The 18,301-nt window shown below is 26.7% G+C and overlaps 2 protein-coding genes across 5 annotated transcripts in view; both read right to left on the bottom strand.

Annotated features, from left to right (window-relative positions):
* The window catches only part of LOC136978578 (limulus clotting factor C-like), a 225,199-nt gene that overhangs the window by 108,635 nt on the left and 98,263 nt on the right, over positions 1–18,301 (bottom strand). The gene's annotated exons all lie outside the window — the stretch shown is intronic.
* LOC136978575 (coiled-coil domain-containing protein 50-like) overlaps positions 1–18,301 on the bottom strand; it is a 175,656-nt gene that overhangs the window by 129,791 nt on the left and 27,564 nt on the right. For all 4 annotated transcript variants that reach the window (XR_010881248.1, XM_067274300.1, XM_067274301.1 and 1 more), the window contains 8 exons: positions 17,310–17,448; positions 17,140–17,233; positions 14,655–14,781; positions 10,929–11,110; positions 8,412–8,447; positions 5,944–6,105; positions 5,777–5,874; positions 3,542–3,723 (listed from right to left, as the gene is read on the bottom strand). Coding sequence is in view for 3 of the 4 variants with exons in the window: in XM_067274300.1 (XP_067130401.1) it covers positions 3,542–3,723; positions 5,777–5,874; positions 5,944–6,105; positions 8,412–8,447; positions 10,929–11,110; positions 14,655–14,781; positions 17,140–17,233; positions 17,310–17,448 (1,020 nt within the window). In the remaining variant the exon portion in view is untranslated. The remainder of the gene's footprint in view (positions 1–3,541; positions 3,724–5,776; positions 5,875–5,943; positions 6,106–8,411; positions 8,448–10,928; positions 11,111–14,654; positions 14,782–17,139; positions 17,234–17,309; positions 17,449–18,301) is intronic.

The raw sequence follows: 18,301 nt of genomic DNA, 5'->3' as shown, positions 1-18,301 counted from the left end.
ACTTAGATAAGAACGTTTTAAATTACAATTCATTTTTTAAACGTATCTCTAAACTGTAACCGGATTGTTTTTGGATATTTTCTGGCTTGTTGAAAACTGGAGTGCATGTTTAGCTAATCACTTTATACTCATAATATTCATTTCTTTTAAATTATAAACACATTAATTGTAAGAATAGAAAAGCCATTCAACTGATTTTACAATAATCAGTAGATCAAATATTCCTTTAAAAAAGTCTATACCAGAAACTAAAAGCAGATTACATGTTTATTTTTCATTAAATTTGTTCACATTATGGTTTACAGAATTTCATCTTCTACCATTAAACAATTACCATAAAAGAGTGAATACAATAAATAATAGTATTAATTTGTTAATTATAACTAATCTTTGTAGGAAAATAAACCTCTGAATTTTAAACACAATATAATCTCATACTCGAGAAACTTATTTTACCACATTATTTGCTAAATAAGATATTATAATGATGCAGGTAAAATGATGATTAAGCAAACATTATTATTATATGAAAAAATGATCATAATCATGTGTGTATGTTGTTATTTTACCAAACATTAAAAATTTTTGTAGTAAATAATATATTAAAAAATAATATATATTTTTCATATACATTACATTTTCATTTTTTGTTTGGTAACTAATTTCGATTTTCTAAAAACGAAGGAAATTAAAATATTTAATGTTTTGAATATGCTGATTGCTGATGGTAACACATTCTAGAAGAAGATAACAGTAATAACACTAGATAAATATAATAAATAGTTATTAGTACAGTTTAAACTGTTCAGTAAAAACAGAAATTTAATGTATAGAAATAGAAATGTTGTTTCTTAATTATTAAGTTTTTTGAAAATACAATCATTGGCAAAAAAGTATTTGAACATGAATAACATGCACTGCAGTTTACTATTAAACTGCATTTATTTAAGAGAAAAAAGCAATAATATCAATGGATACATTATACACATAAACACACAAAAATAATGTTTTTATTCACAGATTTGAAATGATATGTAAAGAAAAAGAGGGGGAAATTAGATTGAAATTTAAAATATCTGGAAAATAAGTTTTAAACACACAAATCACTGGAAGAAGTATTAGAACAAGCTATGAAATACTCTATGATTTGCATCCCACATGAAATATTGATTACAATTTATGTATTTATGCATACGATCAGGGTGTAGGAACAGTTTAAAACATTTAGTGTTTTAAACTGATAAAACAAATTACCATTTTTAACAATTGAAGAAAACAGAGAGAAATTACAAAAAATTATTGTATGTTCTCTTTCAACAGTTGATTATACAAAAAAGATTTCAAGAGATACAGTTTAAAACAAAAAATAACATCCGAAAGGAAAAATCACATTCTGAAGAAAATTTGCATGAAAATGAAAAGAGCATCTTCAAAACAACTGAATGCAGAATGGAGAAAGTATTGGATCCATGTATCAGGTTAACAGATTAAATGAAATGAGATTCTCCATATATGAAAAAATAATAGAAACAGTGCTAATGCCATTTACATTGGCCCCCAAAACATGCAAGTTGGGATACTGACAACTAGAAAAAAGTAGTATTCTCTGATGCAAGTAGAATTTGCATTGCTATGGAGATGATGCAGGGAAATTCACTTGGAGGCATCCATATGAAAAATTTAATGATAATTATTTGATAAACAAAATGAAATTTTCAACCAGTTTGCTGATTTGGAGCTGTGTTTCAAACAAAGGAACTGGAAATGTGTGTATATTGGACAGTACAACAAATACTGATATGTAATTGGTTCAAACACCATTATTCTCTAGGAATTATCACATCCACAGACTCCAAAAATACTAGCCAATCAATAACTTTATTTTATCCAGATGCATTTCAGAAATTATAATATTTCCCTCTTCAGTGGGCTTTCTTTCAAACAAGCCAAACAAAGCACAAACAAACAATTAAATATGCAATACATACAATAAATTTACAAATTACAATTATACATCTACTAAAAATTTAAAAAGATTTATCTTACAAAATATTTCAACCATTTTTTTCTAATTTCCATAATACAATTATTTTATAACAACCTTATTGTTGAAATTTTAAAAAAAATAATGTTGTTATCCAATATAACCTAGATTTGAATGTTATTGAAAATATTCAAACCATTTTGAAAAGGCCAGTTATTGAAAAAAGCCAACAATGAAACAAACTGAAGGCTTCTCTACAAGACAGTTGGGTATATGTGAAAACTTTGTAAAGTCTGTGCTCATAAGAATTAAAGTCATTATTAAGGCCAAGGAAAGCCTAACTAAATATTAAATTTGCATTTTCCTTACTTTTATTATATGGCCTAATACTTTTTCTAGTAATTTGTGTTCAAAAACTTGAAATGTAAAGTATCTCTGGGGAACATATTTTACATTTCAGTTTAATAATTTTTCCTTTTTCTTTGTGTGCCATTCACAGTTTGTAATTAAAAATAATCTTTACAGTGTGTGTGAATATATATACACACATACATACATAATATTTATTTATTAATTATGTATCCACTGATGATATTTGTTTTTTTATTTTCGTTTAAATAAACATGATCTAATGGTAAATTGCAGTATATTTTATTCATATTCAAATACTTTTTTAGCACTGGAGGCTATACTTGTTAACAACGAGAATATATAAAAACTTATAATTTAGATCATCATATTGCTTATATATATTATTTTAGTTTTCTTATAATTCTTAAAAAGAACTTGCACTTTCATTTATTAAATCTTTACAAAATATTTTCATTGATATTTTCAAATAATAAGAGACACATTGTTCATTTTAAAAATTTATTAAGAACATAAAAACAATTTTGTGCTCACAAAATAATTTTGTTTACCAATAATCCAAATATTAAGTTGCAATTAACTAATTATTGCACCTATAACTGTTTCCTTTTTGTAATTTGAAGGCCGTTTTATATTTCTCTCACAAAATTATTGGATATTAAAATTATTGGATATTAAACTACTTACTTTCAAGAAGTAAATTTGAAAAATTTAATTTTAATACAAAATTCTAAATTTTCAAACAGTTACTTTGAACATAAAATTTTAATTAAAAACTTTTGTATTTTTCTCAAAATTTTCAGCCAAAATGTTTTAATAATTAATATTTGTTTATATTGCATATGCTTGAATTTAGGTTTTTATATCTGAAATTACAATAAATTAGTTATTACAAAGTTATTTCTTTAAAATATTACAAATATGTTCATTGTGATTATATTCATGAACATTTGAAAGGTATTGTCTGTAATCTTAGAAATAAGTAAAATAAATAAAATAAAAACAAACTCATTACCATATACAGCTGTTAAATAAAATCTATAATAAAGGCTACATTGTATCCTTCTATCTCTGATTTGTTATTGTTTTTTAGTAGTCAATACTTTCTCCTTAAATTTGTATTTAAATTTCATCTTATTAGAACTCTAACTAATCAGAAAATAAAAATAAAAAAATATAATTTAATACCTGGACACTGGGGAACAGCCCTATTTGGTGATGATGTGGGAGTATTACATAATGAATTCTGAGGACTTCCAAGACTTTGTGCTTTCTGACGATTATATGTTGGATCAATTACCATGGCAATGTTATGAACAGCTTTATTTGGTAATCCAGAAGTGGATGCTTCATCATCATCATCAATAAAGCTACAATATAGATGCACAGATGCATTATATGTAAATATATAGTATTTACTTAATATTTATTTACTGTCTTGATAGGTAATAAAAACAAATGTACTAATTTTTAGGCAATGAAACTTCTGTTTGCTTTATAATTTTTTGTTCGTTGTATCTAACAATTCAATTCAATGAAACACATTGTTTTTAAAATACTAATTATTATTATTATATAATTTAAATGATATAATCTTGTTTTCTTAGTAATTATATATTTGTAGAATTATTTTACAAATCAAATTTAAAAGCTATATTTTATGATAAAATTAAGCACTAGATAATCATGAATTTATAAAATTATTTTTTTTAACATGTTTTTATGTTTTAAAAAACTTTGTTTATCCTTAATTATTAAGTCATAAGAAAGCAAAAGTGAACATTAATGATTAATGTCTAACCAATAAAATTATAATAAAAATAAGAAATTAAATAGTTATCTTTATATAATTTATTATATTATACAGCTCTCTCAGCAATAATGTACAGTACACTCTAGCAATGTGTGACAGACGATAAATTTGCCTTATTAAATTAATCAGCTATAACAATTATATTACTGTTCCATCTTTTACTGTTGTGTACATATATATCCATAATGAAATAACTTGGAAATTCCTATCAGAAAATAACATTTCAAAATTAGTCAATCTTCACTTCCACAACAGTGTTGAGAAACATCATTAAACAAAACATACAAGGGGTAATGCTAATAAAGAATAGTACAAGCAGTATTTATTGAAAAATGAAAATGCTTAGTTTTTTCTTATTAATTTGTAAAGCAACTTCCCAAGAAACATTAAATTATTTGCATAATTATGCAAGCAAAGTTGATTGTTGTTACATATCAAAAAGCAAATAGTATTTTATGAAATTTATTTGTTTATTATTTAACAAATGAAGAAAACTTTTTAATTAAAAAAGAACGTTTAACTTAAATATTCTAAATTATATTCTCATAACTCAGCTCATTTTTATCATATTATGAGCTTTAAATTTGCAGATTTCAAATGCTATCTTAAATTATTTTTTGATTGTAAATTTTTTCAACTTAGTGTTTTCCTCTTATTATGTAACATCTTACATATTAAGCAATACATATCTCGCAAATTTAAGTTTCTAATATAATTTCATATATATAATATGTAATAGTTTCTAATATTGTATAAATAACTTTTTAATAGACTAGACCGTAGTGTATTTCTTTACTCATTGAATGATAAATCTTGCAAAGAAAAAAATTTAAAAGAATACATTAAATTTGTTTACTAAGGGTAAGCTAGAACCTAGAGAAAAGCATTTCTAAAAGGATTCAGATATGTAGAGTTTATATGAAAATTTATCCCACTTAATCAGATAGGAGGATACAGAAAACTCTTGTATAATTAACAGTAAAAAATACAGACAAATTAAATGACAGAACTAAATAAGAAATTTAAATCAAAAATAACAATTATTTGATGTTTACATTCATAAATATGTAAACATCAAATAATTATTACTACTTATATTTGCACTTAACATAATTATTAAATTAGTAAAGGAAACAGTATAATGATATATTACAGATATTAGAAAAGTTTCACAAAAACATGCATTATAGAAAAACCAAATATTTATAATCTTGCAGATTTATATAGCTTTGTTCATGAATATGATAATGACTATACTTTTTTCCTACTAAAATCATACAAAATTTATATTTAATATAGCAATTAGGCATCAGTGATTGATTGTTTAATGCCTTGTCATTATTTTAAATATGAAAATTTTTAAAAACAAGACTTTTCTTTTGCAACATAATAAATTGAAATTTCTGGAAAATCAAACAGTAAATTAATACAACTTAACTCTAGATTATAATATATTTAAATGTAATACAATTAAAATTTGTTCAATTTAAGAAAAAATGATTAATTAGCATAATTTGCAAAATCATTGTATAGTGATAGATATGTACAATGATTCTGAACACTGTATCATGATATTATGCACGTTTAAATATAAATAACTTTCATAATACCTCCTATCCATTTCCTGATGAAGTCTATGGTCTAAATTTGGATGATCAAGTCCATCTTTCAAATCTGGAGAAGTGCTGCTAACTTCTTCAATTGTTTCCTATAAAAGTAAAATCATCAATCCATAATTGATTAAAAATTATTAAATTTTTATTTCATTTGTGCTTACCATCTCTTGCTGTTGTTGCTGTTGCTGTAACATTGCTTTTTGTCGGGCCTTCTCCCTGGCTTTCTTTGCTTTTGCTCTTTCTTGCTCTTGTAACACTCTTGCTAATTCTCTATCTTGTGCTTCAATAGCAAGTTGTCTGTCTTTAAAATTTGGGCCACGTCTCTATATAAAAATATTTTGTAGGTCAGAAAAATTATTTCAATATACACATTTTTAAAATTCATTGTGATAAATATCTCTTCAATTTATACATAACTATTTCATACATAATCTTATCTAATTGTTTGAATTATCTTTTTATATGCACTACAACCTCCAAATAGCGGACACCATCAAGACTGAAAAGTTTGTCCGCTATTTGAAGGTACATGATAGCAGCCATATTGTATTTTAACCTGGTCATTCTAAAGTGAAGAATACACTGGATCGCAAAAACATCAAATTTGTGATAGGGATGTGAAAATACCAAAAAGTGTACATAGTATATATAATTAAAATATATATAAAGTATCTTTTCAGCTGTAGAAGTCACATTAATTATTAATCATCAAAAACGACCTGAGCGGAAGTAACAAAAAAGAAAACTGAAACTGTTATTATGAACAGAAGGATGGACAAAGGTCTGTTTAGGCAACAAGAGTTTGAATGTTAAGTTACAGAGGTGATTTGCTAGCCACTTCAAGGAGTAAGAAATGTATTTGGTATTCTTGCATTTATAATGTAATTTGCAATCTAAGCAACTAATAAAAATCAATATAGTGATTTGTCTACTTTGTAGTTATCAAATAGATGTCATTTTCAAACATTTTTGCTTTTTTCAATAAATGATTTATTAAAAATTACTTTAGCTACCACAAAGCTATTAAGATCATATATGATGTCATATATGCAAGAAAACCATATCTACCTACACTTTAAAGAGGTCAGCAAATTGCCTTCATAATACAATCTTCGAACTCTGAACTTCCACCAATTGGAAATTAATTTCCAATTGGTGAAAGCTTGGTACCATAAGGTTAATTCCAAACTTATTGTTGGAGTTAAGCTTATGGTACCAAGAAGCCATAAACTTTTTCAAAGTTATTTGTTCATTCGACAAGAATCATAGCACAGTAGTTATGAAAAAGACAGCTTTTAAGGTTAAGACAACAGCATTTATAAGTTTAATTTCAACAATAAGACAGTTTAATAACATTAATATGTATGACAATGAATGGTAATTGACAACTTAACCAGATTAGTCTTCTCTAACAGATAAAAAAATATTCTTTAACTTTTTATAACCTGCCTTCCTTCCCTATTCCTATTTTAAGCCAAACTTTATTTGACACCTACAGTCAAAATTCATCCTCTGAGGTCTATTTGAACTGATTATTTGTTTTAATTTTAAAATATTTTGTATGTAATAAATTCTTTCAGAGTATTGAAGGTGGAACTTTGTGTTTTCATAAGGTAGATTATGGATGATGGTGCCCATTATTTAGAAATAAATATTATAGATGTTCTATTTGGAGGGTCTGGGAATTGTAAAAATTCCATTAAGTAGAAGTGTCTGCTACATGGGAGTGTCTGTTAATGGAGGTTTCACTGTATTTAAAAATACTTAAAATTAGATTCAGCTTTATTGTTGATGTATATGAATTTCAAATTAGTGATTATCATTGTATTTTTTATTACTGCTATAATGCTAAAATACTTAACTTTTTATTAGAAATTAAGTGTATGATTTCTCTGAATCAATAAAATTAAACATTGTAGACTAGTTGGACTTATAAAGCTTTATTTTTCAAAAGTAACATTACTCACTCGCAACACAAAGGGGTCCAGAAAAGATTTTTAACTGAAAATGTTTTTCCAAATAATTTTTCTGAGTTAAAAATCTTTCTTGGATCCCTTTATGTTACAAGTAAGTACTGTTGATCTGATACAAACAGTCATGGTATAAGGACTTATGCACATGTTAGTTTTTTTTAAACATAACATTGTGGTACAAATAATTACTATAAAAATTTTGTATACTATTAAATTAAAACTGTTTTAAAACCAGAAAATAATAATTACCCAGAGAAATTTTTTGGTACATTATCTCAATTTAAAACCTACATCATTTTCTGAATTTAATAATTCTTTTGTGTTTTCATTATTTTTAAAAATCTTTATATTTAAAAATAAAGTAATTGCATTAATGTGTTAAAAAATGATCATGTTAACGAAAAATCATGTCACTCTTTCACTTAACAGAAGATAAAATGATTTGATTTTAATTCAAACCAACTGTTTTTTAAAGACAAGAATAAAAATCACCACTATTTTCACATATGTTTACAACTTTGTTAAAATTACTTTCCATTGAAAATAATTAAGTTTTGTCCCTAATTAGACCACATTGACAAAAACATCAACAATTAAATATATGTAAGTCAATAACATCTATAATTATTAAGTTTGTTCAAAAAGCAAGTACTTACTTTTGTTTCTTGTTCTTGTAAAAGCCTGGCTAATTCCTATGTGAAAAATTATACATTTTTGTTATTAATTTTAAAATATATATCCCTACAAAAAGAAAATTTTTAAAAAAGGCTATTTAACATAAAAAAAATTCAAATTTAAAATCACTAGTAACAATCATTTTTGAATAAAAACTAAAAATTTTTATTTAAATTTTCTCAGTTGGCAAAATTGCATTGGTATTTCTGTATAAATTTGTTTTACCAAAATTTCTCACAAATAACCTATGGGTTATATGTGATTTATACTCAATTTGAAAGGGAATGCAAGTTATAAATTGCTGTTGGTGATTATCTGATGATTTTAACAATTATGAGGTTATCGAACATTTTCTTGTGTCTAAATTTTTTGAAAAATACCTTTAATAATTGTAAAAACTTTTTTACTCATCATGTAAATTCATCTGCCACCGAAATTTTTTGGAAACTATCAAAGATACATTTTTATAGCTCATGTCATTTCTTTTTCTGTATGTCAATCTTCATTTTAATTGATGTTAGACACAAATAATTAAACTTTTATCTCAAAAGCTAGTAAATTTCAAGTAATTTCTACTTTTTATGTAAAGTACTTTCAGTAAGCTAGTTAGAAGCCTACTAATCAATTTTAGTACATGTTAATTCTCTACAGTAAATAAGAACTTTGAATATTGTAGTTTATGTGTAACTTTCGTAACAAACCAACAGCAATGATGTTAATGGCAATTATTGTATTTACCATTTATTTATATTAATTCTGAAATGATAATTATTCCTTCCATTCCAGACAGAGTAAATATATGGTTAACATAGTATTCTTGGCAAAAACCACACAGACCACATTCCAACTCTGTTGTGTGTTTGAATTGCATCGTGTCGGTTAATACCAGCGGGCAGAGCTATGCTGCATCAAGATCAAGGCATAGATACAGAAAACTTGTTACTATGGTTATATTCTGTTCATATATGTATCTGTGTTTAGAAATTTCCTATATGACATGAGTCTAGTATTAATGTGATGTGCTGTTGTAAAGTTCTAATGTTTTTATACATGTGTAGAGTATGACCTGTACAAGTAAGTACTTATTTATCAACAGATGGAACTCACTCATGAAATAAAGTAAGTGTTTAATTTTTTCTGTGTAAGTATTTTTTATGTTGTGGGTATTTAGAACAGCTATGTCTATGACATATGTGATTTTGTTTTGTTTGTTAATCTAAATGATGTCTGATTTCTTATGTTGGAATATTTTGCCATATTATGGCTCAGTCTTAGTATACTTTATGGGGATACAAATACATATAGTTTTCTAAAATTGTATATAAATTTGAAAGAATCTAAGAATTCTTTGGAACTGGAAATGAAATGACAGTAACAGACTATTTTCACTTATAGCAATGCAAATTTTGCAATAACAAATTTCATTCAATTTAAAATTTATTTTATTTATGTTAATTAAATGTTTTTATATAAAAAAATTTAAAAATTAAAATATAAGTCAAAAACTGTTGTTTAACTGATGAACTAATTATGCATTCATTTAAAATGTACCTCTGACTTTTAATATATTTCTACAGAATAATTGTCTTAATTCACATGAACTTTTGTTTGTTACATCTTATAATATAATCGAGATGGGTTGATGATAATAATAAGCGCAGAGCCCAAACGGTTAGAGTTGAAAGTTGAAATTTGGTACACAGTTAGGGTATGCCACGAGAATGCACACGAAGAAGAGATTTTTGGAAATTCCCCCCAAAGGGAGAGGGAAAGAATTAAGGCTTATTCTAAAGAACTCAGCTTCTGTACTATTTTAGATGCAATTTTTTGTTTTTAACTGAGTTTTAGTAGGGTATCAAGTGGGAATGAAAGAAGTGTATTTCTTAACAATGAAAGTGTTAAGAGAAAGCAATGTGCAAGACTTACAGGTGCAGATGCAGATTTTTGCATTTTGCAGGAAATCAAACATATTTTTAGACCCATCTAAAAATTCTCTAATCAGTCTGGAAACAGGGGGACCTAATTCTTGCATTTTGTGAAAACGGGTAAGATTGGCTGTAATGTAATAATCATAATCTTTGCCATCATTACTTTTTGCCCAAGCAACACCAGGCTTATCTGCTAGTTCTTTATACTTCTACACAACTTGAACATGAAATTAAATCACATTTTGTAATTTTTGAAAATACTAGTTAAAAATGAGCTATCATATCATATATCATATATACATGAGCATTATATATATAATTATCTTACATAGCACACTACGTTTATATATTTACACTTACCAAAATTTAATATTTAAAATAAGACAATGACACTAAATTACTTTACATCATTTCATCTCCATATAACTTTTTTGAATTAAGTTTGCATCAAAATTAGGTTCTTATAAGTTTTTTTAATTAAATTGCATTTAAGTAAATTAAACTTCTTTTTTTGTCTTATTTTATTAACATTAAAAACAACACAAATTGATAAAATTTAAAAAAACTTACTGCATCTTGTTCTTCTTGAAATTTCTTCATTTCATCATCTGTAAGACCTGGTGGGGGTTTTAAACAGAAATCTGAGAGATCTGAGTCTTTATCCTCTTTGGCAAGCAAATCCACAGGTGGAGTAATTTGTGTTTTAGCAAATGATTTACTAACAGTTTCAACTTCATTTCTTGTGGAGCATTCTAAAAACAAATAAATTTTAAATTAAAAGTTTTTCATTTGTTATAAACTATTACTATTCAAATCTTTATTAAACTAATAAAGAAAATCTATTTACAGGTTTTAATATATACAGATATACTCCATTTAATGTCAGTAATCCATTCCTAAAACTATATATTCTGTGTGAAACATTAACCAGAAGCTTTTTCCTATTATTTTAAATGGGAAAAAGTTATAATGTCTTACAACATTAACTCAATACACTCAACTAGTATCTGAAAATATAATTCACTATATATAATAGATGTTTTGTGTTTTATTATGTTAAGATGTAAATTGCTTAAGCCATTGTTTTCTGATCACCAAGCAATTAATATGGTTACAAACAAACAATTACTTTATACACTATGATATGTACAACTAAATTTAACAGATAACCATATAAAAAATCCAATTATTTTTTAACTAAATAAATAAATTAGTGATAAAATATTAATAAAACATGATTGCAATTAATATAAATGTAATTTAAAAAATCTGGTGCTCATATAATTTATTGTTCAATATCATTTTAAATGTATCTTCTACATGTTCTTCAATTTTCATGAAAGTCCACGAAACTTAGCACTCTTATAACAAACTGCTAAAGTTGAGGTTACCAAAAGTATTTAATCAGAAATGTTTTCTAATTAACATCCAATGGAATAGAATTCTATTATCACCTGTTAAAATTATTGATAATAAAGCAAGAAAATGAACAGAAATACAAAAATTTTTTACAGCATTCTATAATTTCTATAATGCTTTTATAATATCATTCAATCCTACATGTAGAGAAATATGAATTAGAATTTTACATTGTTTCTTCGTTTTTACTTTCCCGGCTGCTATAGGCCTATATAACAGAGAGAAAGTATGGCAATCTGGCAAATGACCCCCTGAAAGACTTTTACATTTTTGGACCCAGGACCATGAAACATCAAGAAATTAAAAAATAATTCAAGGGTTTTTCTGTATGTACAAATGTTAGTGTGGGTGGGGAGGGGACAATTTTGTTCACCCTGTTTGAGGGGATGGGAGAAAAGGGTGTGATGTGTATCTCCAGTAAGATAGGACTTAATGATGATTTTACTCATTATTAGAATTTACAATTTTTTATAAAACTCATCCCTACTCTCAACATTAAGCTTTTTGCCATTTTATAATTACAATTATAAAATGTTTTCAATAATAAAATATCATAACAGATGGCATCACACATGCAGTTTTAAATGTTGCCAGGAAAGTTAAACAACTCATTATTGATATTTTTAAAAATCCAGCAAATCTTCTTTGACGTGCATTCACAAAATGGTCCAAATGAAACTGTTTTCATAAATTTCATAAACACTGAATTTTTTTACAAAATTTTTTCTTCTCTTAATTTATTATGAAGACTAAGCAGCAAGCATGCTGAACGTTTCCATTGACATGTTTAGAACACTTCAATATTAGGTGATGATTTCCTAATAAAACCAAAGATTTCAGTTAAAATTTAAAAAAAGTAAATATAAAGTTCAATGACTGTAGAATAAAAATTAAGAGCTAACATCAAACATAAAATTAAACTCACTTGCTTTTTAAATTTGTGTTTCTAACTTAATTTTAAAGACAGTAATAAGGCCATAAAAACAGCATATGATTTGTAAATAAGAATTTGGAAATAATATTAGTTAAAATAGTCTAGTGATTGATTAAAACATAGAAAAATAAATAAAAAATTCCTTTATTAATAATTTATGAAATAAATCTTTATTTAAAATAATCAAAATATTTTTGGTAATAAAATCAAAAATTGCACAGAAAATAACAAATCTGTATATTAAACTAAAAAATAATATTGTGGGTGCCGGAAGGCGGACGAAGTCTCGTTCCTCCTTTTTTCGGCTAACAAGTCCGTTAGACCTGCCACGTCAAGATGGCGGTTCGGATGAGTTACGCGTTACACGAGTGGGGGAAGTGGATGGGTTCGACAGTAGAGCGGCGGCAGCGATACTCGAATAAAGGACATTAACAACGTCTAATAACAACAATAACGATTTATTAAGACTAACATAACAGATACAATTCGAGCGAGCTACTGTCGCCTAAGTTCAGATATGCGGAGGGAGAGTTTACACGACTTTGGGGAAGTCATACCTCATGATCCGGGTCGGTCTTTCCTCTAGGTCAAGGTATCCTCGGCAAGGTATGCCTTTCGTTCGAGCGGGTTCCGTCGAGACTCGGGACGCCCACACTCTGTCTAATCGACACTACGTAACCGACCCCCCTTTTCCTCTCTCGTAGCCCTTTTATCGTCCCGGTCACGTGTCCAGTTTCACCAACCAGCATTTGTTGCCGGTTGTTCCTTCTGATTCAGATTTGTTCCTTTGGATTCATATCCTTTTTCTTTCTGATTCATATTTTTTCGTGGAAACCACGCGAAAAAAGGATATATCATTACCGGCCTAATTCTGGTGGGTTCGAACTTTCACAATATTGTATGTTAATGAAGAAAAGAGTAATTTTAGTGTAAAAAATGAATTTTAATATTCTTCCCAAATTTAAAATCTAAATGCTAGGTTATCAAAGGATTTATAATTTACTTTTAACAAAGCATTACATATATCACATTACATAGTTTATTAAAAGTATGGACTCCAAGAAAAAAAACATTGTGTATAGTATTTATTAATAAGTACAGAAGCAATGTCATTATAGCATAACAACTGATTTGAAGATGGTTTAATTATTTCTACGTACAGGTAGGCCTCCTACAATGCGGTACCTTCACAATGCGGTTTTGCTCCAACGCGGTTGGAAAAACGGGGAAATTTTCTTACAACGCGGTACTTTTACAACGCGGTTTAGGGTATTTAGAAACGAATTATCTTTCACATAACAGAAAAATTGCAACGGATCACATAAGTGCAGTGGAACTTGATGAAACAAACTCAGATCTTGAAATAAGGCCAGTCAAACATTCTCGAACAACTATAGTAAGTGACAATGAGGACTGAATTTGTGAACATAACATTATGTTTCTTTTTAATTTTGGCTTGAAATCATAACCTTTTTAGTTTTTATATGATGTTTAATTTTAAGCTTTTTATGTACATAAATTTAAAAAATGATGAAAATGTTACACCATAAAAGGCAGTTTTTCTCTTTTTAGAACTGAATCCTAGTTTTTGTATTAAGTTGGTGTCTCCTATAATGCGATTTCCCACAATGTGGTATTTTCAAGGAACGTATCTACTGCGTTGTAGGAGGCCTACCTGTATTTAGTACTGTATGTAATCAGTTTAATCAATTTAAGATGCCATAAAATTAGCCATCTTTAATAAAAATATAAAGAGAAAAGATGAAAACAAGGAAAGATTTTATTATAATTACAATGATCATTCATAATCTCTGACAACTAATACTACTAATTTTTTATTTATCAACGAAGAATTTAATAATATTAAAGCTTAAATTTTTAGTTTTTAAACTACTTTGCTAAAATCTGAATTAGACTTATATATAATTTTATAACATATTTACCATTTTCCCTATTTATGTTAGTAGGTGATTGTTGACAACGAGCTTTTTCGACTTGTCGAAGTTCCCATTCTAGTCTTTTTCTTTCTAACCTATGTTTTTCTTTTTCCTGAAGCTGCCTTGCTAATCTCTACAAAAGAAATTTATCAAATTTATGATATACTAAAATGTAACAAAATATCCAAATAACAATTCATCAATATACTTATATAAAACTTACATATTTAAATATACAATAGAACCGAACTTCTTGAAAATAATAAATAAATTATTATTGTTATCCAAGAGTCACTGTAAATACTGTATTGGTCCAAGCATTAGTCCCTCTTTACAAAGGTGGAAAAAAGCTCAACCTATTTTCAAATCTAAAGTATTTTTTTAATTTAGATAACTATCAGCAGTAAACATTGTACAGAATTAAACTGATACTAAAATTTGATGTGTCAAAATTGTTTAGTGATGATAAAAGTCAGCCAATTTGTGATCTGTTCTGCTGCAGCCTGTAAATCATGCATGCAAATTAAGTACAATTGTAACTAACTGATTAGTCAATTGTTTTTGAATGATCAATCAAACTAAACCAATTGCTTTTATCAAGTTTAATAGAATTGGTCAAGTTTGTTAAATTCTACAAAAATTTTATTTTGGTAACTTTATTTCATTCCTAAGAGTCTTCACTAATTGAGTGATTGTCAAAAATTGGAGAAGGTTGCTGAAAATTTATTTTGTTGTAAAGTATAAATTTCTATTATAATCATACAGAATAAATACTCAAATTTATAATTACACATTTTAGACAGTTACAGAAAAAATAGGACAGGAGAAAGTGAAGCAAAGTTTCAGTTTCATTCTTGATAGTCATAAAACTGAAAATACTTTCCCGAAATACATGAAATATGCAAGGAAACCTACTTCTATGACGTGATATTTATGCTGATCAGCCTATCATCAAGTGTATAAGACATTGTTTCAATTTTGATCTAACTTTTATTAATTTCATTATTATTTATATTGACAAAGAAGCAAATAAGCTACAATTTGTAACTTATAATTTAGGTATCTGATGCATATATTTCTTTCTATAAAACAAACCCTATGAGTGCAATTTTCTGATCAATTAGGTATAATTTAAATTCAATTTGTAAAAATTAAGAAAGTAATCAAAAATTCATTTATGCTGATTTTGTTTACAAATATCTGGAATCAAATTAATGAATGAAGAAACAGGAATAATGACAATGAAGGTTCTGAAGTATTGTTTCAATGACTTTTCAAATTTTTTTTACTGCAAATTGCTAATTTTTATATGAATATAGAATTAATAATGAAAAGGTCAACTTACTTATATTTGGCTCCTAATTTTTTTTCAAAAGTAAGAAAAGTAAGGATTCCAAAATTAGGAATCAACTAGAAAACAAAAGAAAAAGAGGGAAAAATAAAGCCTTACTGATATTCATTGGTGATTATAAAAATAGACCTATGTTGTGGGAGGGATGCCTTCTATAGTAGGTTCTTTATAATCTTCTAAAATAAAAATAAAATTATTCTGCTGGGAATTCATGAAATTAATATTGTATATTTTGATATGTTTATTTATTCAAGATGTTAGATGTTTATCTTTGTCTGATAATAAGAATATGTTTATTGAATATTCATGTACTTTAAACCAAAATCTATAGCAGTTTAGAACAGCATTATCTATTTTTAAATTCTTTGTTATGTTGGATTGCTTTAAAGATAAGATTGTTTTATTGAAAGCAATTACCAACAAAAAGTTTTGTAAATTTTATTATTTTTATTGTTCTTCAATATTAAAGTAATTTAACATGGAAAGACAATTTTTACAAGAATTAATTCCAATATAAACCTGATATTATAATAAAATAATTCAGTGGTCCTAATTAATCAAATAATAACACCAGATTCATCGGGCCATAACTTAGCTAAAAATCTGCAGGATCATTTTTTGACCAATTGCCATACTTTCCCTCTGTTATATATAACATCTGGGAAAGTAATATATGAATATTAAGTAATTTAGACTAAATGGTAGGGTAAGTTGCCATCCTGTATTAAATTTAATAATTAAGATTAAATCAATTAATTTAGAATTTTCTGGAAGAAAAGCTCAATCCAAAGTGGGGTTGAACCAGCAACTCCTGCTATTATGCAGATAAACTTAATACAAGATGGTGACTTAATTATCTACCTTCAGTTTTTCATTTAATAATATTTTGGTTTTGAATAATTTCAAATTTAATAACTAAGAAATTCAAATATAAAAAAATCAAATATACAAATTTTCAGTTTATTCACCATTGAAGTATTCAATATTAAAGAAATATGGAAGTACTGATTTTAATTTATTAATAATAGAATTACATTTTGATATTTTCCTTTTAATATTAAGATAATTTAAAATGATATAAGTATGCATTATTAAATCTTAATTTCTCAAATTATTATTATGCTGAAAATTGAAAGTTACCTCATCTTCCTGTTCTACATGTTTTTGTTTTTCGATGTCTTCTTTGGTCAATTGTTCTTGTAGTTTCTGAGCAATAAGTTCGTCATCTCGTTCTCTGCATAAGAGAAAGTATTTTGCTTACAAAAGAACTATTAAAGAAAATTTTTAAAATTTCTAAAAATTATGTTTACTGTTGCTCTAGCAGCATTTGTTCATATTTCTGTTGGAGATCGGCTTCTTCATCTTCGATTTGTTGAACTGTTTTTGCTTCTTGCATATCTGTTCTGACTAAACGGTTCCGATGTCTATTATAATTATAATGTTGTTCAACTAAAAAAGAAAAAAAAATGTTTTTGTTCTTACTTTCAAACTTAGATTTCTAATAAAACAACTTTAGCAATTGAGAAATATTTATAAAAGTATGTAAACAGTAAACCACAACACACCACAGGATATAGAAACAATGTAACCAGAACAGATAACCAGTGTAAACAGAAAAAACAAATGGGCCAAACTCAGCCTTGCTTTGCCCCACACGTAACACCTCAGATGGTTGAAGGTCGAGCAGATATTTAAATCTAATTTTAAATCATTGTGCATAAATTGCAAAGAGGAGATGATTTTGTCGATGGCTTGGCAAGCTTTGACTGACAACACGGTTTAACTGTTCATTGAGTCTCTGTTGGGCAACTGAATATGCAGCTGCAACTTGGATTTTTAAATTTTTTGTACTTGTAATTCGAACACTTGTTTGAATTTTTATATTCCAAAAAAAGCTTTTATGACATTCTATTGGATAACTGTTATAACACCCAAAGAAGAACTCTAGTGGAGTTTGAAAACATTTGCATTAGTTTTTTGTTTGCTTTTTCTGTTCACACTGGTTATTGGTTCTGGGTACGTTGTTAATTTCTCAATTTGTGATCATGTTTAATTCTGAATATTTTGAAAAGTTATCATGGATGAAAATCTAATGTATCTTTATGTTGGAAAGTATTGATTTCATACTACATAGAAAACAGTAATAAGATTATACATTTACATGTATTGTTTGTTGCACTGTTGTTTATTGCACTTTACACAAATATGTAAATTCTGAACTGTAGTTCTCATATAATTCTTTGAACAGTCAAAGTAGCATTTATATATGTTTCAAATATTTTATATGAACTGATCAAGAAGT

Source organism: Centruroides vittatus, unplaced genomic scaffold (assembly GCF_030686945.1).
Source record: "Centruroides vittatus isolate TY-2023 unplaced genomic scaffold, ASM3068694v2 contig_546, whole genome shotgun sequence".
NCBI lineage: Eukaryota > Metazoa > Arthropoda > Arachnida > Scorpiones > Buthidae > Centruroides > Centruroides vittatus.
This window is presented reverse-complemented; position numbering and strand designations above follow the sequence as displayed.